The sequence below is a fragment of the Oncorhynchus clarkii genome, chromosome 9, assembly GCF_045791955.1.
Source record: "Oncorhynchus clarkii lewisi isolate Uvic-CL-2024 chromosome 9, UVic_Ocla_1.0, whole genome shotgun sequence".
NCBI lineage: Eukaryota > Metazoa > Chordata > Actinopteri > Salmoniformes > Salmonidae > Oncorhynchus > Oncorhynchus clarkii.
The window spans coordinates 48981665-49009032 of NC_092155.1; the positions used below are offsets into that span (position 1 = coordinate 48981665).

General features: G+C 42.0%; 1 protein-coding gene across 1 annotated transcript in view; it reads right to left on the minus strand.

The window, feature by feature from the left end:
* LOC139416458 (NOC2-like nucleolar associated transcriptional repressor) overlaps window positions 1-16422 on the minus strand; it is a 39476-nt gene extending 23054 nt beyond the window's left edge. The window contains exons 1-12 of the mRNA XM_071165074.1: window positions 16343-16422; window positions 15692-15832; window positions 15377-15563; window positions 14964-15080; window positions 14465-14579; window positions 14275-14365; window positions 12270-12348; window positions 11955-12065; window positions 11357-11470; window positions 10824-11012; window positions 6165-6304; window positions 3923-4034 (exon numbers count right to left, since the gene is read on the minus strand). Coding sequence (XP_071021175.1) covers window positions 3923-4034; window positions 6165-6304; window positions 10824-11012; window positions 11357-11470; window positions 11955-12065; window positions 12270-12348; window positions 14275-14365; window positions 14465-14579; window positions 14964-15080; window positions 15377-15563; window positions 15692-15832; window positions 16343-16368 — 1422 coding nt within the window. The 5' untranslated portion in view covers window positions 16369-16422. The remainder of the gene's footprint in view (window positions 1-3922; window positions 4035-6164; window positions 6305-10823; window positions 11013-11356; window positions 11471-11954; window positions 12066-12269; window positions 12349-14274; window positions 14366-14464; window positions 14580-14963; window positions 15081-15376; window positions 15564-15691; window positions 15833-16342) is intronic.
* Between the last annotated feature and the right edge of the window lie 10946 nt (window positions 16423-27368).

Consider the following 27368-nt stretch of genomic DNA (forward strand, 5'->3'; position numbering starts at 1 on the left):
TCGTGTCTAGACCATAATAGGCCACACACTGATAACTTGTGCTTGCCTGCCAAATGTATAGGGCTCCCCATAATATTTAAATTGATGAAGTGCGATCACAATCATTATTTTAGCAATCCATCCATGGTAGACGTCCTTCCTAATAACAATGCCCCACATCCTGCCGATTTGAGCTGCTGAACCGTACTTGCACTTGGCTATTTATGGATGAGAAAGTAAACTTGCCATTTTTCTAAAAGTTCAGTGGGGATGCTGCTTTGCGATCTATTGCCTAGCACAGGGCTCTCCAACCCTGTTCGTAGAGAGGTACCAGTCTGTTTTCATTAAATACTTTTTATTGCACATTTAGGCCTAATTAAACTGATGCATTTGGCAATGTTCAACTTCAATTCACTGGCACTATGAAGAATAGCTTAGCCATACTCAGTGATGGCCTAATATACACGTTAGGTGAATTTAAGAGGCATTGCTAGATACAGATTACCAAGATATAACCTATGTGCGCTGTTTTGACCATCTCTCTGCCTCCCCCACTGCTCTCTTCTCTATAAAAACACTAGTGTGCGTTTGGTCTTCGGTCTGTTGCTTGTAGAACTGCTCAGCCTACACATTGACTACCTCTGCTTTAGTGAACTAGTGCGAGACATTGCGAAATACAGCATTGCAATAGCTTAGGTCTTTCGATTACCGATGCACAGGTCTGACGGTCTGACGGATGGCCGACGTGCCTTGCTGTGCCCCTCCAGCTCTTGCTAGCTGGCTCTTTCTTTGTTGAGAAAGATGCAAGAGTGTATCCTCGAAGTAGACTACGGAAATCCGTTTACTCCGTTGCAAAAAATACTGAATCTTAGGAGTCGATTCCTAGTGGGATCGAAGCTTGACACAGAAAATGGGAGTCAACGGGCAAGGAATCTATTATTTTGGAGTTGACTCCCCAGCACAGGAGGCTAACACCCACTGACTAACAGACAGCGGATTTTTGGATTTGATTCTAGAGATCAGGGGTTGGAACCTGTTCAGAGAACAGAACCAAAACCTTTTTCAAAGCTAGTTAGGAATACTATAGTTACCACATTTCACATTGGATTTATTAACTACAAAAAAAGATAAGACGTGTTTTTAATTCTGGTGTCACTCTGCACACACAAGCTTGTTAGCTAGCTAGCTTCTTTGGTCCAATGTTAAGTCAACTATGAAGTTCAAAAACATTCAAAGTTACTCCATAGAAGCAGCTCCTCTACTAGGTATAATTCTGTGGGCCTAATTCAGATAATGCATGTCATCACAAGATGCCCAACACGTCAAGCCAAGCCTCCTCCACCCGCTCTCGTGCCAGACACTTGTCTTGCCACCACGCATGTAAACAACTCACTGAGCTATAACAAGTACTCTCACGGGGCTACTTAGCTGGCTAGATGGGGGTGGCGCAAAGGGAATTTGACCCAGTCCCCGACAAACGGACAACCCAAACATCACATAGCGTATCACTACTTTGTAAACGGCCAGGTTTGTTTTGTCCCAGAGTTTGAGGAACACCTTTTGCAAAGAGCAAATATAACGCACCAGTTTTCACAGGCTTCACTAAAGGGCTGTAACGTTACCAGAGTTGAACCTTTGCAGCCCGGCACTTGCTTTACATTTGGCCGAAGCATCTAATGATGGGGGGGAAAAAATAATGTTTTATCGATCGTTACATATCGGGATATTATTTTTAACGAGGTATCATTTTGAGATATCACATTATTTTGCACTAGTTGGTTGTACCTGCAACAAAACCCCAGTATTTCTCCTTCATAGCTTGTTCTCCAGCTTATTTTAAAGTAGGGAGCCAATTTGTTTTCAGCATCTTAATTTCCATGACTGATGAAAGCTTGTTTTCTTATGCTCTCCCTTGTCTGCTGCAGAGGGACATCTTGTGAGCAACATGTTTTGGACTTCGAATTGCAATAAAATCACAGTATCGAATCGCAATACATATCGGCACCTAAGTAGTGTTAATATCGTATCGCGAGGCCCCTGGCAATTCCCATCCCTAATAGCATCCATTGTTTGTCACAACATCCAACTATGACACTTTGCATAACAGTACACTCAGTGGCCAGTTAATTAGGTGCACCATTCACCCCATTCACAAAAAATGGTTCACTCATACAGACAGTGAGTCAAGTGGCCGTGGCTTGCCATATAAAATCAGTCAGGGGCATTCAGTTACAGTTTGATTGAATGTTAAAATGGGCAAAACGAGTGACCAGAGCGTGGTATGATAGTCAGTGCCAGGTGCACCGGTTCCAGCATCTTAGAAACGGACGGTCTTCAGAAATGACAGTGTCTAGGGTTTACCGAGAAGGACGCGACAAAGAAAAACATCCAGTCAGCGGCAGTCCTGTGGGAGAAAACAGCTTGTTGATGAGAGGTCAAAGGAAAATGGCAAGAATCACGCAAGCTAACAGGCGGGCCCACAAACAGGCAAATAAGAGCCCAGTCCACGTCGATCTCTGAGCGTCGATCCTTGTCACGGATGGGCTATTGCAGCAGACGACCACACCGGGTTCCACTCCCATCAGCTAAAAACAAGAGGAAACGGCTCCAGTGGGCACACAGTCACCAACACTGGACAACTGAGGAGTGGAAAAACATTGCCTGAAACATGACAGTGAGTTCAGTTCACTTGAGAGGCCTGGTCAGTCCCCAGACCTCAACCCTATAGAGCATCTTCGGGACGAGATGGAATGGGCAGTTCGCAGCGCGAACGTACCGTTCAATAGCCGGCTAATGGAAACTCTGACAAACACGCACACCACACACGCCAAACTGAAAACGTTGACAGTTTGGGACCTGCCCTAATAACAAAGGTGTCTAACATTTGACATTTACATTGTAGTCATTTAGCAGACGCTCTTCTCCAGAGCGAGTTACAGCTACTACATTCATCTAAAGATAGCTAGGTGAGACAACCACGTATCACATAGTAAGTCCACTTTCCCTCAATAAAGAAGCTATCAGCAAAGTCTGCTAGTAGGAAGAGACTAGTGCAGGGGTTAAGGTTGATGTCACAAACCACTCACAGTTACTTCCACCCCCTCATCTTTCAGAACCTACTTCGTGTTTAGCTGTTGAGACCTATCAGACTGTTTTCCACTGACACCTTACAAAATATTACAATGGAAACCACATTGTGTTTCCATTGGGTCTGTCGCCCAATGCTGTCCTCTCACCGTATTGCTCACATCTATTCAACCTTTTCTGATCTAGGCCACACAAGTGCTTACGGCAGGGGTGGCCAACCCTCATCCTAGTGAGCTACTGAGAATGCATGCCGTAAGTTAACATACCGGACTCAGCTGATCAAGGTGCTGGATAGCGATGAACTAGTTCAGGCCTCTCCAACCTTGCAGGGTAGCCTAGAGCGTTGGACTAGTAACCGGAAGGTTGCAAGTTCAAACCACCGAGCTCCCTGAACAGGCAGTTAACCCACTGTTCCTATGCAGTCATTGAAAATAAGAATTTGTTCTTAACTGACTTGCCTAGTTAAATAAAGAAAAAAGAAAACAATGTAAGTTTTCACTCCAACCACAGGTGTAACTAACCCTGTTCAGCTTATCAACCAGCTGATTATTAGAATCAGGTGTGCTAGATTAGGGTTGGAGTGAAAACCTACAGGACAGTAGCTCTCCAGGAACAGGGGTGGAGAGCCCTGAACTAGTTGAGCTACAGTAGGGTGTGGAGCCAAATCCTGCAGGATCCCTGTTCACAAAGAGTCAAATAGCAGGATCTATGATCAGGTCTTGCTGTCTTATTCATTATCAAGTAAAAAAAATGAAGACCTAACTGATCCCAGATCAGAACACTTTGTAAATATTGGCCCATGAGGGTTTGCTCTGGGAGGAGATGAGCACCTCTGGCAGGGGGTAAGGGGTCTTACCTCCAGTAGGAAGGGCAGAACAGGCACAAAGGTGTGGGTGCTGCCAGAGAGGAGGGTGAGGGCTCGCACACAGTGGATCCTCAAAGGGTAGTAGCGGGAAGTGGGTACCAACCTGCACAGTAAGACAGATAGAGTCACAACAGCGGTCAACACTACCACCTGCTGGTGAAAGTGTGAAGTAAAACTTTTTGGTGCAGTTTCACAGAGAGATTAAGCCTAGTTGTGGACCAAATCTCCCCCCCCTTCAATAGATATTCTCCATTGAGCATGCTTTTTAGTCTAGGCTTAGTCTGTGTCCGTTGTTATGTTATGTGATTGCATTTCAATTCAAAGACGGATAACCAATAGAAAATCTGCAGACCATAGGCTGGTCATATCATGCCAACTAGACATTCTACCCTAACAGAGGGTATACAGTGCCTTGCGAAAGTATTCGGCCCCCTTGAACTTTGCGACCTTTTGCCACATTTCAGGCTTCAAACAAAGATATAAAACTGTATTTTTTTGTGAAGAATCAACAACAAGTGGGACACAATCATGAAGTGGAACGACATTTATTGGATATTTCAAACTTTTTTAACAAATCAAAAACTGAAAAATTGGGCGTGCAAAATTATTCAGCCCCTTTACTTTCAGTGCAGCAAACTCTCTCCAGAAGTTCAGTGAGGATCTCTGAATGATCCAATGTTGACCAAAATGACTAATGATGATAAATACAATCCACCTGTGTGTAATCAAGTCTCCGTATAAATGCACCTGCACTGTGATAGTCTCAGAGGTCCGTTAAAAGCGCAGAGAGCATCATGAAGAACAAGGAACACACCAGGCAGGTCCGAGATACTGTTGTGAAGAAGTTTAAAGCCGGATTTGGATACAAAAATATTTCCCAAGCTTTAAACATCCCAAGGAGCACTGTGCAAGCAATAATATTGAAATGGAAGGAGTATCAGACCACTGCAAATCTACCAAGACCTGGCCATCCCTCTAAACTTTCAGCTCATACAAGGAGAAGACTGATCAGAGATGCAGCCAAGAGGCCCATGATCACTCTGGATGAACTGCAGAGATCTACAGCTGAGGTGGGAGACTCTGTCCATAGGACAACAATCAGTCGTATATTGTACAAATCTGGCCTTTATGGAAGAGTGGCAAGAAGAAAGCCATTTCTTAAAGATATTCATAAAAAGTGTCGTTTAAAGTTTGCCACAAGCCACCTGGGAGACACACCAAACATGTGGAAGAAGGTGCTCTGGTCAGATGAAACCAAAATTGAACTTTTTGGCAACAATGCAAAACGTTATGTTTGGCGTAAAAGCAACACAGCTGAACACACCATCCCCACTGTCAAACATGGTGGTGGCAGCATCATGGTTTGGGCCTGCTTTTCTTCAGCAGGGACAGAGAAGATGGTTAAAATTGATGGGAAGATGGATGGAGCCAAATACAGGACCATTCTGGAAGAAAACCTGATGGAGTCTGCAAAAGACCTGAGACTGGGACGGAGATTTGTCTTCCAACAAGACAATGATCCAAAACATAAAGCAAAATCTACAATGGAATGGTTCAAAAATAAACATATCCAAGTGTTAGAATGGCCAAGTCAAAGTCCAGACCTGAATCCAATCGAGAATCTGTGGAAAGAAATGAAAACTGCTGTTCACAAATGCTCTCCATCCAACCTCACTGAGCTCGAGCTGTTTTGCAAGGAGGAATGGGAAAAATGTTCAGTCTCTCGATGTGCAAAACTGATAGAGACATACCCCAAGCGACTTACAGCTGTAATCGCAGCAAAAGGTGGCGCTACAAAGTATTAACTTAAGGGGGCTGAATAATTTTGCACGCCCAATTTTTCAGTTTTTGATTTGTTAAAAAAGTTGAAATATCCAATAAATGTCGTTCCACTTCATGATTGTGTCCCACTTGTTGTTGATTCTTCACAAAAAAATACAGTTTTATATCTTTATGTTTGAAGCCTGAAATGTGGCAAAAGGTCGCAAAGTTCAAGGGGGCCGAATACTTTCGCAAGGCAGTGTACATACTAAAGCACGTGTCATTGTTGATCTATACAACAACTAGGTGAAAAACAGATGGTTTATGTTATGTTAAACTTTCAGAAAAGAGATGCAGTATTCTCCTTCCCCATAGATCTCTGTGTGATATCCTGGTTGTGTTCTACAGTAGCAGAGCCCATGAAACAGTATGATCCCAAGTTAAGCCCATAGGTCTGTGTGCGTGTACCCACTTGATGGTGCCCACTATGACCTGGCACAGTGGGTAGATGAGGGGCTGCAGGACGTCGCTGGGGTGCAGGGTGCTGAGCACACGACACCACAGGTACAGGCAGTGGACAAACTGCCAGTTATACACCGACTGGTATGTCTCCTGCAGGGACCAAAAACACACACACACACCTTAAAGTACATCACATTTAACATCAGCACTGATCTACATGCAATTGCTTGTTGTTTCTAAATGATTACTGGGATACAGTTAGATGAGCAATGGTCTTGACCGGGTATTCCCAAACTGGGGTTCCCCAGGGCTACATTGCTGTCGGGGGTACGCCAAATAAAAATGTGATTCAAATTATTTTTTAAATGCATTTTTTTATTCACATTTTCAAACGGGGCTATACATTTAGGTGAGTTTTTTCTCCCCTCGCCTGAGTAGCCTCATTTCACTGCCAAAAATAAAATGAAACCATCTAGTGTTCAGCGAAATAACAACAATGTCAAATACAGGTAGCCTAGTTAAATAATTAACATTCAATCACATTAACCGTCACGCTCTCGCAGTAAACCTTCCCTCTTGCGCAGACATTTAGAAACATGACAATATGAAAAATAAGCCACAGGAGTTTTTTGAGCGAGAATAAAGACGACTTTCGAGTAGTAAGACATGTATTAAAGCAACAGATACCATTAATAAGAAGGGGCTAGAAGTGTTTTATATGGTGAGCTACAGAGTGACTAGGACAGGCAAGCCCCATACTACTGTAGAGGACTTAATTCTTCCTGCTGCCGCAGATACGGCTGGGACAATGCTGGGGGAAAAAGGCAAAAAAAAACTATAGACAATGCCTTCTTCAAACAACACTGTTTCACGATGCATCACTGACATGGCAGGAGATGTTTTGATACAATTACTGCTTCGCATACAAGCCAGTGCGTCACAGCTGGATGAGTCAACAGACATGGCAAGCCTGGCACAGCTCCGGGTATATGGCCGTTATATTTATGGGGGTCAATAAACCTCTTGGGTAGAGGGCAGTATTTTGAAGTTTGGATGACAAACATGCCCAAAGTAAACTGCCTGTTACTCAGGCCCAGAAGCTAGGATATGTATATGCATGGCAGTATTGGACAGAAAACACTCTTAAGTTTCTAAATCTGTTAAAATAATGTCTGTGAGTATAACAGAACTGATATTGCAGGCGAAAACCAGGGGACAATCCATCCAGGAAGTGGAATTTTTTTTGCGATTGAATGTCTGTTATGGGTTAGGGCCCAGATTGCAGTTCCTATGGCTTCCACTAGATGTCAACAGTCTTAGACATGCTTTCAGGCTTGTATTTTGAAAAACGAGGAGTAAAAACACCTTTTGGTCAGAGGACAAAGGATGAATGCAGAGCTGCTTTGCAGACAACCTGAGGATTAATTATAAACATTGTTTGACATGTTTCAACAAACTTTACTGGTACTATTGGGATGTATTCGTCTGCATGTTTTGACCACCCCAGTGGATTACTGAACAAAATGCGCCAAGAAAACTGAGGGTTTGGGACAAACAAACATTTATTGTGTAACAGGGAGTCTTGTTAGTTCAACCATATGAAGATCAAAAGGTAAGAGAATAATTTTATCGCTATTTCTGACTTTTGTAACTCCTCTACTTGGCTGGAAAATGTTTGTATGCTTTTGTAAGCGGGGCGCTGTCCTCGGATAATTGCATGGTATGCTCTAGCCGTAAAGCCTTTTTGAAATCTGACACAGCGGCTGGATTAACAAGAAGTTCATCTTTAAACCGATGTATAACACTTGTATATTTTATGAATGTTTAATATGAGTATTTCTGTATTTTCAATTTGGTGCTCTGCAATTTCACCAGATGTTGGCCATCCAGTGCTTGCCCATAAGAAGTTAAGGAAGACATCCTCTTCTGAAAACCAGGACAACATGAGAGGATATTTTTAAAGTACTGGATAGCTTTGTGACATCAAATTGACTTTGGTGGTCAAGATGTGTTGGTATCTGTACTGATGGCGCAAAAAGCCATGATAGGGGGACATAGTGGAGTGGTAACGCACGTGCAATCAGTTTTTCCCAGTACACTGCAACATCCACCGAGAAGCTCTTGCTGCCAAGGGAATGCATGACAGCTTGAAAGACGTATTGGACACTACAGTGAAAATGGTTAACTTTGTTAAAGCAAGGCCCCTGAACTCTCGTGTATTTTCTGCACTATACAAGCGACCATGTAAGACCTTTACAACATAAGGGCAAAGTATAGACACGTTTTTTGGAATTGAGAGACGAGCTTAAAGTTCTTTAATTTTCACTTGTCTGAGTCTGACCCCTTGCACGATGACGAGTTTCTCACACGACTGGCCTATCTGGGTGATGTTTTTTCCCGCCTTAATGATCTGAATCTAGGATTACAGGGACTCTCCGCAACTATATTCAACGTGTGGGGTGGGACAAATTTGAGGGTATGATTAATAAGAAGTTGGAGCTCTTTTCGGTCTGCATTAACCTCGAATCTAGGGGGCAGTATTTTCATTTTTGGAAAAATAACGTCCCCCAAAGTAAAAGGCTATTTTGTCAGGACAAGATGCTAGAATATGCATATAATTGACAGCTTAGGATAGAAAAGACTCTAAAGTTTCCAAAACTGTAAAAATATTGTCTGTGAGTATAACAGAAATTATATTACAGGCGAAAGCCTGAGAAAAATCCAAACAGGAAGGGACTCTTATTTAGAAGGCTCTGCGTTCCTATGCGTCCCTATTGAGCAGTGAATGAGAAATCAACCAGATTCCTTTTTCTATGGCTTCCCTAATGTGTCTAGTGTCACAATACATAGTTTCAGGCTTTTATTTTGAAAAATGAGCCTGAACGTCAACATTGCGTCAGTGGTCAGCTGAAGTCTCTCAGTGTTTTGTGCGTAAAGGACAAATGCGGCCATTGTTTGTCTCTATCCTACTAAGAAGCCACCAGTCCCGGTTGATATATTATCGAATAGATATTTGAAAAACACCTTGAGGATTGATTATAAACAATGATTGCCATGTTTCTGTCGATATTATGGCGCTAATTTGGAATATTTTTCGTTGTAGTGACCGCAATTTCCGGTCGATTTCTCAGCCAAACGTGAAGAACAAACGGAGCTATTTCGCCTACAAAATAATATTTTGGGAAAAAAGGAACATTTGCTATCTAACTGGGAGTCTCGTGAGGGAAAACATCTGAAGCTCAAAGGTAAACAATTGAATTTGATTTCTGACCAGGTTGCCTGCTGCTAGCTAGTCATAATGCTATGCTAGGCTATCGATAAACCCCAAATGCTTGTCTTGCTTTGGCTGTAAAGCATATTTTGAAAATCTGAGATGACAGGGTGATTAACAAAAGTGTTTCAATATATTTCACTTGTGATTTTATGAATATGAATATTTTCTAGTAATATTTATGTCCGTTGCGTTATGCTAATTAGCGTCAGTTGATGATTACGCTCCCGGGCCCGGGACGGGTAGTATCTTAACAAGCACAACACACAGGTCTACCAATCATCAAATTATTTTTTTGAGTGGAAATGAACTCAAGCTTACGGACAATGTCAAATGTGATATAGCGAAGCACCCGAGTGAGCTGGGTGCGCAATTACGCAGGTACTTTCCCTGAAACGGACGATACAAACAACTGAATTCGTTATCCCTTTCATGCACTGCCTTCAGTTCACTTACCGATATCTGAGCAAGAGAGCCTTACTGAAATTGCAACAAGCGGTTCTGTGAAAATGTAATTTAACCAGAAGCCACTGCCAGATTTCTGGATAGGGCTGCGCACAGAGTATCCTGCCTTGGCAAATCGCGCTATTAACACACTGATGCCCTTTGCAACCACGTACCTATGTGGATTCTCAGCCCTCACTAGCATGAAAACTAAATACAGGCACAGACTGTGTAAATTTTTTTTTAAAGCCAGACTCTCTCCAATACAACCCAACATTGCAGAGTTATGCGCATCCTTTCAAGCACAACCTTCTCATTAACCAGTGGTGAGTTGTTCACAATTTTTGATGAACAAATAAGGTTTTATATGTAAGATGGTTTAATAAAGAGCCAAATTATTGATTATTATTATTTGTGCCCTGGTCCTATAAGAGCTCTTTGTCACTTCTCACGAGCCGGGTTGTGACAAACTCACACTCATTCTATTGTTTAATAAAAGTATCATAGTGTGTGTGTGTGGTAGGCTTACAGTGATGGCAAAAAACATTTGAGAGTGCGCTGGTACGCAGCTGGAGGTTGAATGTTTGAAGGGGTACGGGACTAGAAAAAAAGTTTGGGAACCACTGAGATAGACCAATATTGAAACACTTAGCTCCGATGTTAGAATATCACAGGCCAGTATAAAAACCTTTATAGGTAACATTATTCCTTCTATTATCATCATCATCATCATTAGCAGTACTTCCTGGTGTCCTACAACATAATTGCCTTATCCTCATTTTCAACATCCAGGGCCCAAAATTCCCCAGGCATCTCAGAGTGCTGATCTAGGATCAGATTCGCCTTTTAAAACATTATAAAGGGGGCACGTGATGCTAGATCAGCCCTTCTACTTGGAGACACTTAGTGATTTCAGGTCCTAGTGTATGAATGGATGTGCGACTAACTGCTAACCTTCTTCTTCATGGTCATGGCGTTCCTCAGGTGGATGGCCAGCTGGCGGATGTAGATGAAGCCGTGCTGGTAGGAGGCCTGTGTGTCCAGCGAATACATCTCCGTCAGCGTCCGCTGCATGAAGTTGATCATAGGCAGAACGGTGGGCGACGTGAACTTGCAATTCTGCACGTACGAGATGTACATTTGCTGAGGAAAGAAAACGAGGTTAAAGGGTGTCCGAGTTCAGTTACAAATCATTTTAAAAAAAATGTTCATTTTGGGGAGTTCCAACAGTTGTGCAGGCAACTTTACACCTTTCACTTTGTACTGCTATGTGCCACCTTTCAGGAATTTTTATGTGCAGACACTTGCCACTAACTGGGAAGCGATATTTGTTTAGCACTTTTAATGCAGATGTGGAGACATACACCTTACTTACTCACTCCTGACGGGTATTAACTACCGTGGGTCAAATTAATTAAGCATTTTTCACCCACGATGGTCTCACCTCCCCAGAGGATGGAACAGAGAGAGAGACATAGAGAACATACCTTGAGGATGGGGTTGAGGTTGGTGTCTTGCTTCTGTCTGCAGATCTTGTTGAGGGCCAGGAAAGCCAGCACGCGGCTCGTCTCCTCCCCGGTGCTCCACTGCTTGATCAGTTGCTAGGGGGAAAAAAGGTGAGAGGTGGACTGTGAGAGCTAGCGTTGGGAATGGAGGACCCAGGTCCCAATAGCAAGGCTACCAGTCCAGAGCATAGTGTCGCTGTCGGAAGTCTTGCATCGTTAAAAGCTTTTTAGGAAATGACAGACAGTCATATTTGACCATTTAAGAAAATACAATTATGAAACGTCAGTGCTACTACTTTCAATGAACGTAATAAAAAAAACAATACGGGGACAAAATGGAGTTACACGGTTCTGACAGTGGTAATAGGCCATTTCCTAGGAAGGGATCCTCAAGTGCCGCACAACACTGTTTATATATTCAACCGATATTAATGTGGTTTATCTCTGCAGGGTTATCATCCTTTGAACTAAATCATAACGGCTTTACATTACAAAAACATTATTTGCCTAATTCCCCCGATGATCATCATGCAGTTTGGTCAGCCTACATATACGTGTTGCTGTGGTAAATGGAAGTCACCTTGAGCAGGTGGCGACACTGTTTGGGGTTACACAGGTAGTAGGGAACCAGCTGGTTGGCGTGCCTCAGAACTGCACTGATGACGGTGGCCTCTGTGAGACATGACAAGAGCTGTGAACGGAGGAGGAGACCCATTTATTTGCTGTTGTAAGTAGAGGTACATCAAATGAAATGTATCTTCGATAAGAGTAAAAATGGTAGAAACATTTTAAAAACACTAGGGTACATCCAACACAAATACTGTATGCAAGAAAAGGGAAAGGTAACAGTGACAATTCAGACAAGAGGGAGGATGAAATAAATAGCGGGACAAACCTGAACGATCCCACTGAGATACATCCTGATGTCCACCTGGTACTTCTGCCACTTAGGACTGGAAGATGGAAGCACTGGCCTGAAGATGAGAAAATGAGAGAGGAAAGCCCGAAATGGATAAATGGATTAGAGGTCGACCGATTAATCGGAATAGACGATTAATTAGGGCCGATTTAAAGTTTTCATAACAATCGGAAATGGGTATTTTTGGGCGCCGATTTTGCGGTTTTTAAATATATACCTTTATTTAACTAGGCAAGTCAATTAAGAACACATTCTTACTTTCAATGACGGCCTACGAACGGTGGGTTAACTGCCTTGTTCAGGGGCAGAACGACAGATTTTCACCTTGTCAGCTCGGGGGATCCAATCTTGCAAACTTACAGTTAACTAGACCAACGCTATAACCACCTGCCTCTTGTTGCACTCCACAAGGAGACTGCCTGTTACGCGAATGCAGTAGAAGCCAAGGTAAGTTGCTAGCTAGCATTAAACTTATCTTATAAAAAACTATCAATCAATCATAATCACTAGTTAACTACACATGGTTGATGATATTACTAGTTTATCTAGCGTTGCATATAATCGATGCAACGCTGGGGGATGATTTAACAAAAGCGCATTTGCGAAAAAACAACAATAGTTGGACGACTGTACTTAACCATAAACACCAATGCCTTTCTTAAAATCAATACTCAGAAGTATATATTTTTAAACCTGCATATTTAGCTAAAAGAAATCCAGGTTAGCAGGCAATATTAACCAGGTGAAATTGTGTCACCTTTCTTGAATTCATTGCACACAGAGTCAGGGTTTATGCAACAGTTTGGGCAACCTGGCTCATTGCGAACTACTTTTTTACGTAATTATGACATAACATTGAACGGTTCTGTATTTAACTGAAATAATACATGTTTTGTTTTCGAAATGATTGTTTCCGGATTTAACCATATTAATGACCAAAGGCTCGTATTTCTGTGTTACTATGTTATAATTAAGTCTATGCTTTGTTAGAGCAGTCTGAGCGATGGTAGGCAGCAGCAGGCTCGTAAGCATTCATTCAAACAGCACTTTTGTGAGTTTTGCCAGCAGCTCTTCGCAAGCACAGCGCTGTTTGACTTCAAGCCTATCAGCCAAATGGCTGGTGTAACCGATGTGAAATGGCTAGCTAGTTAGCGGGGTTCAACCGTCACTCGCGCTGAGACTTGGAGTAGTTATTCCCCTTGCTCTGCAAGGGCCGCGGCTTTTGTGGAGCGATGGGTAACGCTGCTTCAAGTGTGGCTGTTGTCGATGTGTGCCTGGTTCGAGCCCAGGTAGGGGCGAGGAGAGGGACGGAAGTTATACTGTTACACTGGCAATACTATAGTGCCTACAAGAACATCCAATAGTCAAAGGTATATAAAATACAAATGGTAGAGAGAAATAGTCCTATAATTCCTATAATAACTACAACCTAAAACCTCTTACCCTGGAATATTGAAGTCTCATGTTAAAAGGAACCACCAACATTCATATGTTTCATATGTTCTCAGCAAGGAACTCAAACATTAGCTTTTTTACAAGGCACATATTGTACTTTTACTTCTCCAACACTTTGTTTTTGCATTATTTAAACCAAATTGAACATGTTTCTTTATTTGAGGCTAAATTGATTTTATTGATGTATTATATTAAGTTAAAATAAGTGTTCATTCAGTATTGTTGTAATTGTCATTATTAAAAATAATTGTTTAAAAAAAATATATATATTATTTTATTTTTTATAAACCGGCCGTTTAATCGGTATCTGCCTTTTTTGGTCCTCCAATAATCGGTATCAGCGTTGAAAAATCATAATCGGTCTACCTCTAAAATGGATACACCTAAAACAAATTAAATCACTTTGGCACAAATAATAAAATACATTGGCTCGTTGGTTAATCGGGTTAGCAATTTTTCTACTCAAAACTAAGCATCAGGGAAATGGTTAAAGCTTATGTAAAAAAGAAAGGTCTCCATTTATTACTTCTTCTGGTCTTTATCTGGCTTTAGGTTGAGCATCCTCTGCAGAGCCACGTACACGTCTCGGATACAGAACAGGACCAAGGCGTTGAACACTATTGGAAAACACACACACACCACATTATATCATCGTCCTTGGGGCTAAAGTATGTTGACACTACTAAATACACACTCATGGAGGGTATGATCCCTACCTGAACTGTCGGCCACTTTGTATCGACACGGATCTCCCCCTTCTCCTTTGGTGGTCGCCACGGCAGCCTTGAAGGCCTGTGTGATCTCTCTGAAGAGGCGAGGTGTAGGCTCATCCTGAAGACAAAGGGATGGGAGGCAAGAAAATATACAAGAATGAAGGGCAAAAGCACTGGTATTGTGGTACAGTAGAAACAAAAGCCTCTTGACCTCATATAATAATATGTTTTTCCTTCCTAATTAATGCTGCCTGGTAGGCATAGTTTTTTAATCACGATACTCATGGGATGGTAGTTAACCCAGAGGTTTGAGAGGTGGAAGATGGGACAAAGCCCTATTCTGTTTGCAGAGACAAAATATGCATCAAATGTTGGTTATTGAAAAGGGCCATTATGCAACCGGCATCCCGGCGTAGTCTGTTTATAATGACTACACCCAAAGTCTGGTAGAGGAAAAAGGTTGAGGTCTATGCTCGGTGGATAGTCTGTAGGTAAGTCTAACCTTGATTGCGGCTTGCCACTCGTCAACCATTTTCTCTGTGACTTTGATGGCCTCTGCGGTCTTCTTGGATTTCTTGGTGGACTCTCCTTGTTCCTCATCATCATCAGAACTGGCCTCCTACAGTCACACATAACCTTAAAGTTAACATTCTGAAAAATGTAAATGGCATTATAGAGACAAAGAAAACATGCTAAGGAATATAAATTAACGAATACATGTTGAGTGTAAAATCCACATCCCCTCAAATTGGACAGTTACAAGTGTAAAATGAGATGTTCCTCTCTAATGCTGCTGGTTTAGTCAAGAATAGGCTACCCTTTTAGATCAGGAATCTCACTGTATAGTCACTCTATACATCATTTGATTTACGGTTTCAGATCATTAAACATTTGTCAAAATCAAAGCCCTGGTACCTCCAGTTGTTTGGGCAGCGTGTGGTACTTCCGCTCTTCCTCATCCTCAGAGCTGTCGGTGTCGTCAAAGTTGAGCAGGGTCTGGTCGTTCTTCTGCAAAAACTTATAGAACTCTGGATCTTTACTTTTTAGCCTTGACAGCGAGTCTTTGTGCTGAGAAGCCTTGCCTTTCTTTTTGTCATCACCCCTGCAAGACAGGACATACTCATTTATTAAATAACATTCGACCAGGTGACCTGGGAGGACATTTGTATTTTTAGGGTATACTAAAAGTATCTGGGGCAGACACTGACTGAAGAAGTGAGAAACACTTACTTGTCTTGAGCTGCGGATTGCCCTGCTTTCTTCTTCGATTTCTGTCCATTCCGGGTAGGAGTGTCATCCTCAGAATCAGCCTCACCTGCCGAGTCAAAGCCAGATAGCAGGAACTCGTCCACACTGAGGTCCTCCAACTTCCTGCAACATAGAAACAATAAACAGCCAATTTAGCAAACATTAAGATATTTAATTACAAAGTCAAATATCAGTTACTTAGCTATATTTAAACAAGCTAGCGAGATTTATCAGATACGTTACAAGTCTCTCTGCAGTGACAATGATGGCGAGTAAAGTTAGTTTAGTTGGCTAAATTATCTAGTTAGTTGGATCCGTTTAACAGTAAATTTCAACAAACCATGCCAAAACAAACTTGAAAACTGAACAGGGGAAGTAACATGTTGATCACTCACTCAACTAACTTGGTTAGCGAGCATGCCAACCATTTCTAACCAAGCAAACTAGCTAGCTAACTATTAGCAAAGGCTAACGATTATTTAAAGTGCGCTATCAACTCCACTTTTAACATTCCAATGCAAATAAAGAACGACACAAAACACTAGACATGTACAATATACAAAGAAACTCGCTACATTGTTATTTCATATAAAAAATGTGTTCAGTACCCATATTTCACTGTGAGCAACTTACCTTTTGCTTTTCTGTTTTCCTGCCATGCTGGATCAAAAACGTGACTACCAATTCTGTTCCCACAATGCAATGGTGTTAGGCTGTAGGGGCGTTCCAGATCGCCTTTTTTTTTATGTCGCGCTGCACACCAGCGTCAAAATTGCTCGAGACAGATAGTTTGATGACCAAACACGCAAGATTAATTTACCTGTGACCTGAAGAGTTTGTAAAAAGAAAGACAGTTCTGGTGGGCAGGAGATGCTGGTGCAAACACTGATCGTCACAGCGGAGCTCTGTGTGACTCCGATGAGTCTATCGCACACATGTACAGGTGGCAAGGTGGACACGCTCCAGTTGAAAAGACAATGGCGCGATATGTAATTTTGGGATACAACATATGTGTGGTCTACCCTGAGTACAAGATCAAATGGTAACAGAGGTGGTTTGGTGAACACACTTGGGTTATTATTATACCTTGCATCAGTTGCCTGCTTTGACCTGGAGAGTTGTATTGACTGCTCCCCTAGTCGATATTTATATTTCTTCAAGGTGGGCCGACTTAAGTACTGTCCCTTGTATGTGAATTTCAGTTTGGAGTCCCGTAGGTGAAATTTGGGCATGCCACGATGACCATTTAATTGGGCCGATGTAAATTGTAAGTCGTCTTGTGTGGGGGAAACTGTCGTGGTGTCAGGAGGCTCGGATGTATTAATATTCAGGTATAGTTTAGCAGGTTTATGCGCTCCTCTGGCATGAGATCCGGGTTTGCAACCCACTGGTCGTTCACATTGTTTGTATCGTATGAATGTGGTTCTTGAAGCATTAAATGATCCCCCAGTCATTGTGAGACTGATAATCTGCGTAGGGTGACAACAAGACGACCTCGAACGCCACCATTCTGACGCATGTTATGTGACGTTACAACTAAAATGTGTTAGCAAATCCAGTAGATTTTGCAGAGGTTGTTAATCAAAATATATTTTGTATTCAGTTTCTCAATCGTTATCATGAGCAATAGCACAACATGTATCAGTTTACTTTGTGTTTTTTTTTGTAAAATATAAATACGGGTTTAAAACGCACATAGCTAACGTTAACTAGTTTCCCCTTTCAGGCTAAGTAACGTTACTTTTCGGTGTCATTTGTGTGTGCAGCGGTATACTGTAACCTTATAGATAAAACGCATTGCTTTGATGCGACATGGGATGTTGAAGTGATCATTAACAATTCAAGACTGATAAATTGAATCTCTTACATGCTGCACTTTTTGGACTACACCATATTGTTGGGTTAGCGAGTAACTGCAAAAGGTTACAAATAGAAATACATTTGTGCTGTCCTTGCGACACAGACGACAGCTGGTGAGTCTTGATTGCAAGCTAACTAGCTGAATCCCAACATCGCCATGTAATTTGTCAAGGCGGCCGGTGTCTGGCTAGCTAGGTAAGAAGATAGCTATTGCAACAATATCGATGCTAGTTATGTTTTAGCCACAGATGAAAGGAGAAACCTTTAGCTAGCCATCTGGAAGACTGTAGTCTAGTTTCTTTAATGTTAATCTCGTGGGAAACCAGACTCGTTTCTGTTGGAACGTGATCTTGACAAATCGGATCGGACGTCCTGATTGCGTCACTGGTCTATCGAAGTTCTTGTCTGTCTAGACCGGTGGTGTTCAACGTTGGGGTCGCGGGGGAAGTGCAGTGGGGTCAGCGAAACAAAAAATAGTACATCTTATTTTATGGGACAATATACAAACGTTTTTGAGAAAGATGAATTCGAAAAATAAAATTTTATTTAGTCATTTGTTTTATTGTTTTAATTTTGTTAAGAGCTAAGTGTAATGAATTGAATCAAGTCAAATCAAATTTTATTTGTCACGTGCTTCGAATACAACAGGTGTGTGTAGACCTTGCAGTGAAATGTTTATTTACAGGCTCCAACCAATAGTTCAAAAAAGGTATTAGGTGAACAATAGGTAAGTAAGAAATAAAACAACAGTAAAAAGACAGTGGAAAGTAACAGTAGCGATGCTATATTCCGACACCGGTTAGTCAGGCTGATTGAGGTGCATGTAGAAATGATTAAAGTGACTATGCATATATGATGAACAGAGAGTTGCAGTAGCGTAATAGAGGGGTTGGTGAGACACTGCAGATAGCCCGGTAGTACATCTTGGTCGGCACTGGTTGGTCTGGCCAATTGAAATAGTATGTAAATTTTTTTTTTTTTTACCTTTATTTAACTAGACAAGTCAGTTAAGAACAAATTCTTATTTTCAATGACGGCCTAGGAACAGTTGGTTAACTGCCTGTTGAGGGGCAGAACGTCAGATTTGTATCTTGTCAACTCGAGGATTCAAACTTGCAACCTTTCAGTTACTAGTCCAACGCTCTAACCACTAGGCTACCCTGCCGCCCCAATGAATGTAAAGTTAAAGTGACTATGCATATATGATAAACAGAGAGTTGCAGCAGCGTAAAAGGGGTTGGGGGGCCACAATGCAAATAGTCCGGGGTAGCCATTTGATTACCTGTTCAGGAGTCTTATGGCTTGGGGGTAAAAACTGTTGAGAAGCCTTTTGGTCCTAGACTTGGCACTCTGGTACCACTTGCCATGCGGTAGTAGAGAGAACAGTCTGTGACAATTTTTAGGGCCTTCCTCTGACACCGCCTGGTGTAGAGGTCCTGGATGGTAGGCACCTTAGCCCCAGTGATGTACTGGGCCGTACGCACAACCCTCTGTAGTGCCTTGCGGTCAGAGGCCGAGTAATTGCCGTACCAGGCAGTGATGCAACCGGTCAGGATGCTCTCGATGTTGCAGCTGTAGAACCTTTTGAGGATCTCAGGACCCATGCCAAATCCTTTTAGTTTCCTGAGGGGGAATAGGCTTTGTCGTGCCCTCTTCACAACTGTCTTGGTGTGTTTGGACCATCCAAGTTTGTTGTTGATGTGGACACCAGGGAACTTGAAGTTCTCAACCTGCTCCACTACAGCCCTGTCGTTGAGAATGGGGGCGTGCCCGGTCCTCCTTTTCCTGTAGTCCACAATCATCTCCTTAGTCTTGGTTATGTTGAGGGATAGGTTGTTATTCTGGCACCACCCGGCCAGGTCTCTGACCTCCTCCCTATAGGCTGTCTCGTCCTTGTCGGTGATGAGGCCTACCACTGCAAACTTAATAATGGTGTTGGAGTTGTGCCTGGCCATGCAGTCGTGGGTGAACAGGGACTACAGGAGGGGACTGAGCATGCAGGTAAAATATATGTTTATGTACCAATTTGATGGTTATTAGATGGTTGGAAAGGTTTATGGTTATTAGATTTGGGGTAGGGTGGGGTCGCAAGAAATTCTTGCTGAAAAAATGGTGTATACAGAAATTCTTCCGGAAAAGACTGGGTCCCCACTGAAAAAGTTTCAATACCACTGGACTTGATAGAGGAGGATCATTTGCTGGAGGTTATGTTTTGTGATAATGTTATGTGCCTTCTTGAGTGGCCAGAAGGTCCACAGTAGCCTCCCAGTGAGCAAAATTATATTAAAAATACTTCTAAAAGTCGTCTTTTATAGACGTTTCAAGTTGTATTAGTCATACACATGGTATACACCAACCAACAAATTGCTTACTTGCAGGTTCCTTCTCAACAATCCAACAACAATTATAAATAATAAAATATAAGAATACGGACATAAAATGGCTCAGTAGAATATAATAAACATTTTAGTATAATACAGGAAGGCACAATTTATAGTCCAATATTTACATGTGTTTTGGGGATATGTATTTTCCAGATGTTGAAAATGTGTATTTTACAGACATTGAAATTTCATATTTTGTTGGTCATTGTTTCTATGGCCAAATTTCAACCGTACATACATTCACTTATCTCTACATGTCAATGAAGAAAGCATTATATCACATTAAAACAATTCCAATAAAATAGGAAAATGCAGCAAACTGAAGATTGCAGTATGGACTATTTATTATTGCTTGTTTTAGAACTGGCAGTGACCATGTTCAAAGTTTTCAGACCAACAGGGGGAAAAAATACTTTTATAACATTCTCAGTAACTGTTACAGAAACGTTTTTCTTGCTATGACTGTGATCTGTGGTTGTTTATCTACCTTAGTTGAATACACTGACTGTAATTCACTCTGGATAAGAGCATCTGCTGTAAATGTAAATTAACTCTTGCAAAGCCAGCTGGATATTATTCTAATGAGCTCCATCACCCAAACAAGACCACATTTGGTTGGACCGGACCAAATCTGAACCAATCATAGATGTCTATTTCACAAGTTTGAACTGCACAGTAGAGTTTAGTTTAGTACAGTACAGAACAGTTTATTTTGGTAGAGTACAGAACAGTACAGTAGGGTATTGTACAATATAGTATATTATATTGTACTTTACTCATACTGTACTCATCTGTATTGTACTGAGCTATACTGTACTCTTTTGTATTGAACTATACTTTGCTCTACTGTACTGTACTCTGCTGTGCTCTACTGCAAGGTTTCCTAAACTTGGTCCTGGGGCCCACTCTGGGTGCACATTTTGTTTTTTGCCCTAGCACTACACAGCTGATTCAATTAACCAACTAATCATCAAGCTTTGATTATTTGAAAAAGCTGTGTAATGCTAGGGCAAAAACTGCTCCACTGTACTTTGCTGTCCAAACTTCCCAAACATAGACGTTTATGTTTGGGACAATTCCGAGTTCAGACCGGACCAAATCGGAACCAATCATAGACATCTACGTTTGGGCCAAATCGAGGCCGGAAAACGTCTATAGACGTTGAAATCAAGGCAAGGGTGGACAGACCAAATCGCAAATCGGTCCACGGACGTTGGCGTCGGACGGTGCTCACTGGGCTGCACCCGCACTGTCGATTTAAGGTGGTCTAGATAGCAACTTGGACATACCGGTAGTTATAATTTATGAACGTCACAAACGCGTTTTACAATTACACAGCCAACAAACCTTTCCTGCTTAAATTTCGTTTTATCCACGCGGCAAGATAGTATCTAAGCATCACTGCTGCAGGTCCACCTTAACATTTGATGTCACTCATTGCTCATGCAGTTTGCATTTACGTACGTCAACAACATGATTGAATAGAGGCTTTCTTCCTGTCGTATGCTTTACTCATATGGACCGAGACAGGCAGTATATTTTATCAATTTGGATGCATCTCGTGTTGTTTTCACGTTCCCCATCATTTCAGTGAAGAGGGGCGACGAAACCGCAACGTTTATCACCGGTAATTGGCTTTTTTTCTCTCCATTTTCTTTCTGATGATACTGTCATTCGAAGTAGATGGTGTGGGAGTTGGGGTGCAGTACCACATCTTTAGGAATATAAATGAATAGAAACAAGCTCAAGTATGAAGGCGTGATGACAGCATGCATGTTGTTAAACGAACAAAGATGGTGACTGTCACAACGGGGAAATGGCCTGCATAAATTGAAGCCGTATGTCTAGCAGCCATCCAGAATGCTGAATGAGTCCGAAAAAGGAAATGTGTATGTGGAATAGCTTTGTGTGGCATGGCCGCGGATAATGCAGTCGGTGTGTCTTTTACTGCAGTGACCAAATGCATTCTCATGTGTGGTGGCAATCTTGTATGCGTTAAAAATACAATGGTATTGAATGCCGTGGCGGACGAGATGTTTTATTTATTTATAAACAGCCTTATTTATATTACACCATATTCACCCAGCTCAATGAAACATCGATAGGGTTAGGTGGATTTTCCCTATGCCCATCATGAAGTTGCTACAACCTAGCCTATGAATGAAAGTTTACAACGTACGCAAGGTTCATAGGTCGAGAGAAATGAGTAATCAAGGTGGCAGACACATTCGCTAACGCCTTGCACGCTATTGACTGCATCTAACTGATATTGGGTGTAATCATTAGTCCAACAGTCAGGTATGTTCAGCCCGTTTCGTTCCGTTTAACAAACGTTTAACAGAATCGGCGGAATGAATACATCCTTGATCACACGCAAACAGTTCACTTGATAGCGGCTACAAACAGTGCTTTCGGAAAGTATTCAGACCCCTTGACTTTGAGTAAAAACGATTCAATCCATTTTAACAATCTACACCCAATACCCCAAAGCAAAAACAGGTTTTTAGAATTTTAAAAACGTATTTTAAAAAACGGAAATATTACATTTACATAAGTATTCAGACCCTTTACTCAGTACTTTGTTGAAGCACTTTTGGCAATGATTACAGTCTCGTGTCAGATTGGGTGCTACGCTGCAAGCTTGGCACACCTGTATTTGGGGAGTTTCTCCCATTCTTCTCTGCAGACCCTCGCAAGTGCTGTCAGGTTGGATGGGTAGCTTTGCTGCACAGCTATATTCAACTCTCTCCAAAGCTGTTCAATCGGGTTCAAGTCCGGGCTTTGGCTGGGCCACTCAAGGACATTGACTTGTCCCCGAAGCCACTCCTGCATTGTCTTGGCTGTGTGTTTAGGATCATTGTCCTTTTGGAAGGTGAACCTTCACCCCAGACTGTGGTCCTGAACATTCTGGAGCAGGATTTCATCAATGATCTCGCCGTACTTTGCTCCTTTCTTCTTTCCCTCGATCCTGACTAGTCTCTCAGTCTCTGCAGCTGAAAAATAACCCCACTGCATGATGCTGCCACCACCATGCTTCACCATAGGGATGGTGCCAGGCTTCCTCCATATGTGACGCTTGGCATTCAGGCCAAAGACTTCAATCTTGGTTTGATCAGACCAGGTGTGCCTTTTACTGAGGAGTGGCTTCCGTCTGGCCACTCTACCACAAAGGCCTGATTAGTGGAGTGCTGCAGAGATGGTTGTCCTTATGGAAGTTTCTTCCATCTCCACAGAGGAGCTATGTCAGAGTGACCACATCCCTGACCAAGGCCCTTCCCCGGTTGCTCTGTTTGGCTGTGCGGCCAGCTCTAGGGTGAGTCTTGGAATTAGTTTGGAACCGCCATTTAAGTATGATGGAGGACACTATATTCTTGGACCTTCAGTGCTGCAGAAATATTTTGGTACACTTCCCCAGACCTGTGTGTCAACACGATCCTGTCTCTGAGCTCTACGGACAATTCCTTTGACTTCATGGCTTGGTTTTTGTTCTGAGATGCATTATCAACTGTGAGACCTTTATATAGACAGGTGCGTGCCATTCCAAATCATGTCCAATCAATAGAATTTACCACAGGTGGACTCCAATCAATTTGTAGAAACATCAAGGATAATCAATGGAAACAGGATACACCTGAGCTCAATTGAGTCTCATAGCAAAGGGTTTGAATACTTATGTAAATAAGGTATCATTTTTTATATACATTAGCAAGAATCTCTGAACCTGTTTTCACGTTGTCATTATGGGGTATTGTGTGTAGATTGAGGATATTTATCTAATACATTTTAGAATAAGGCTGTAAAGTAACAAAATGTGGAAATTGGGAGTCGGTCTGATTACTGTGGCAGTTTCAGCAGCATGATCTTTGCAAGGCAGGGTTTACACATACAAACACATACCACCAGTCCACGTGAAGGGTTAACACGGTTTATTTTATCAGGTACCGGCAGAGTTCATGATATACAAAACTCAAACAAGCAAAGTAAATACATCGTCACCAGTCCTCCAATCTTGGTCTTTGGGGGGTTCACTCCGTGTTGAAATCATCAGTTCCTTTATTCCGGTAAACCACCTTCTCCACTGTATGCTCAGTCTCTCCAATAGCCTCCTGTTCCTTCACCAGCTGGGGTCAAATAATAAAAAAAAAAGGGCAAGAAAGCAAACCCAGGACGTGTTTAAGTAGAGGCCCTGATTGGTTTCACCTGTCTGCAGTTTAGTCTCTAAATACAACTGGAGACAGGTGTGGCTGTTTTGCTGCAGTCCGGAAGTTTCGCCTGAGCTGTCCATGGTCCTGCCTCTGGGGAATACTTCCCATTGCTGTCTATGGTCCTGGTAACCAGAAAACACGGAAACCTCGCAGGCACATACCGTCCATCCACAACACAACCCTTGAAACCGCTACAATAGACTCCGAATGCGTTACAACAATCAATCGTTCTCTTCTCCCTCACCTTCTCCCTTTTCTTGTGGAATTCAGTGCACAACACATCAGCAATCTGTGACCATGCGAAAAAACCTTTCCAAGCCAAACCTTCATATCATAACTGCTAACCTCTACACACAGCCTACATCGTTGTCACCATATTATAACGCCATAGTCAACATAGCTACTAGATCTAAAGTGTTAGTAAACCTGCTACAATCATGCAGTACTGTATACAGTCAGCAAATAGTTTAGCAGTTGCACTGGCAGGCTTCGGTGGCAATAAATTAATAAAACCAAAATCTTACCTTAACTTGGAAGACTTCAAGTGTTGATAGCTATAGGCAGCTAGCTAACATTGCATCCCTCTCTGTTTGAGCCAGGTGTTTGAGTAGGCTAAACTAGCTAGCTGTATTCACGAGCTAAGTAAGTGGAAATATGAAATGTAACTAGTTCTCTCTTTCTTGCTACCACATTTTATGCAGTGCTAGCTAGCTATAGCTTATGCTTTCAGTACTAGATTAATTTTAGAATCCTTTGATTGGGGGGAGACATGTCAGTTCATGCTGCAAGAGCTCAAGATGGGTTGGAGGATGTTGTCATAATTACTGTGTAAGTCTATGGAAGGGGGTGAGAACTACAAGCCTTCTAGGTTTTGTGCTGAAGTCAATGCACCCAGAGGAGGATGGAAGCTAGCTGTCCTTCGGCTACAACATGGTGCTACCCTACAGACTGATGTTGGGCCTACTGTGGACCTTCATTGCAAAACAATATGTTTTAATCACTTATTTGGTGACATGAATATATTTAGTATAGTGTTATCTAAAAAGGAACATAAAAAAATTCTTCAGAGCGGGACAGTCCTCCCCCAAGGAGCCTCTGCTGCTTAAATGTCATTTTAAGGTTTGCAAAGTACCAATGTGCAAAATAGCCTGATGCCAGCTATTTGCCCTGGGCATTAGAACATGGTGTGTGTGTGTGTGTGTGTGTGTGTGTGTGTGTGTGTGTGTGTGTGTGTGTGTGTGTGTGTGTGTGTGTGTGTGTGTGTGTGTGTGTGTGTGTGTGTGTGTGTGTGTGTGTGACAGAAGCCCTATGCAGCAGTGGTGACATTTGACATGCTTCTCCGTCTATGGTTAAACAATTCATTTGTTAAAGGATATTTTTGTGCACTGCACAGTTAAAACTAATGCATCCTACACTGATATATTTAGTACAACGTCGCCATAGAGTCTATGGAATCTGTAGCACACATAGACAGTGGATTCTTAAAGGCCCTAGGTTATCAGGCATGAAGATCCAAAGTGTCATGGCGTTGGCCTGGGGGTAGGTTTATGACAGTCATAAATACCTCTTCCCCCTTTTTCCTCTCTCTACCCTACTGATGTGACATTTGAAAACCCCTTGGTTAACAGAGATTCTGGGAACATCAGAAGGTGGAGGGGGGGGGGGGGGGATGAACTATATTCTGGTAATCCGACCAATTGAACATATGCGGTGGTACTTAATTAATATGATGTCAGTTCGGTTGTCATCTGAGACATTCTTATTAATGACAGGATGACATAAACTCTACAGTGGAAAGTCTGCACATTGTAGTTATCGGAGTCACATGGAATTGTTGTTCAATTTAAATGTTTGAATATAAAATTATTGGTAAAGAGATGAAATGTAATTTTAGCTTCCAAATGAGAGATTTGGGTTTTCATAAGGTTAGAGCTCTGCTTAATCAGTGGCTGCCCCTGTGAAGAGACATGGGTTATAAAACTTTTCAAACACGCCCTCCTCTCCCTTCCTATATAAAGCCTTGACGAAAATGTAACTTCCTGTTCCGAGGATGTGAGGATGACGGTCCGATGTCAGAATGGTTCAGATAATAACTACAGAACGAAGCCAACCTCGGCGTGAGCTTTGGTTACGAATGGTATGAACTTTGAACTCTTATTCACTACAAAAGTGATACCTCCTAGCCGTTGAGTTAGCAACAGCAGCTGCAAGCGTAGGCTAGGAAAGAACAGACAGAGTAACCCGTCTACCACACAACAATGTTACTACAACATATCCAATTTACCACCAGAGACATTCTTCAAGGGACTCGGTTGGGCAACACGGCCTTCCATTTACCACCAACCTACCGAAGCGCAGCTCAGAGTAAATATTTATTGCATTTTCCTTTTCCAAATGGGTGGTATGCATAAGATACTTACTGTATTTACGATAGCACAGCTTCGCCCTTTGTTCCTCAGTTTTCCCGCTCTTTCACTCAAACCCAGACCCTTTTCTTTTGTGTAACCAGCTGTCATATCTGTTCCGTCCACCAGGGACATTTTCCTTTATGACATAATTTGTAATCAAGGTATAATTCATTCTGTGTATATGTAATTCTGTGTGATTTAGTTAGGTATTTAGTAAATAAATAATTAAACCCAATTTTGTATTACTGATTCAACTTGTTAGCCAGGATTCGTGAAGATAACCAAGAATTCACAACTTTCTGATGAGACTGAATTAAGGTGACGATTAATATTGACTGCTATTGATGTAAAATATTACTAGGTCTTTAAGAGATTATTCGGAAGATAACAGTTCTATAAATATTATTTCATGGCGCCCCGACTCTAGTTAATTACATTTACATGATTAGCTCAATCAGGTAATATTAATTACTGAGGAAGGATTTTATAGAATAGCATGTCATATCACTTAATCCGGCATAGCCAAAGACACGACAAAAGCAAGATAGTGTTACTGTTATCCAGTTGGTTTTGAAATCAATCTCCTATTGTGCACCCCAATACATATCAGACGTGCTGTTGAGTTGTGTACCCAGTAAGTCCCTCAGGTTCTCAAGTTCTCTGGCACTGGCCTTTTAGTTACCTTTAGTTACTATGCCCCCTGCGTCTGGAATAGCTTGCCAGAGCACCTGATGGGGGCCGAAACTGTGGACATATTTCAAAGAGATCTTAAAACACACCTTTTTAGCTTGGCTTTTCATTA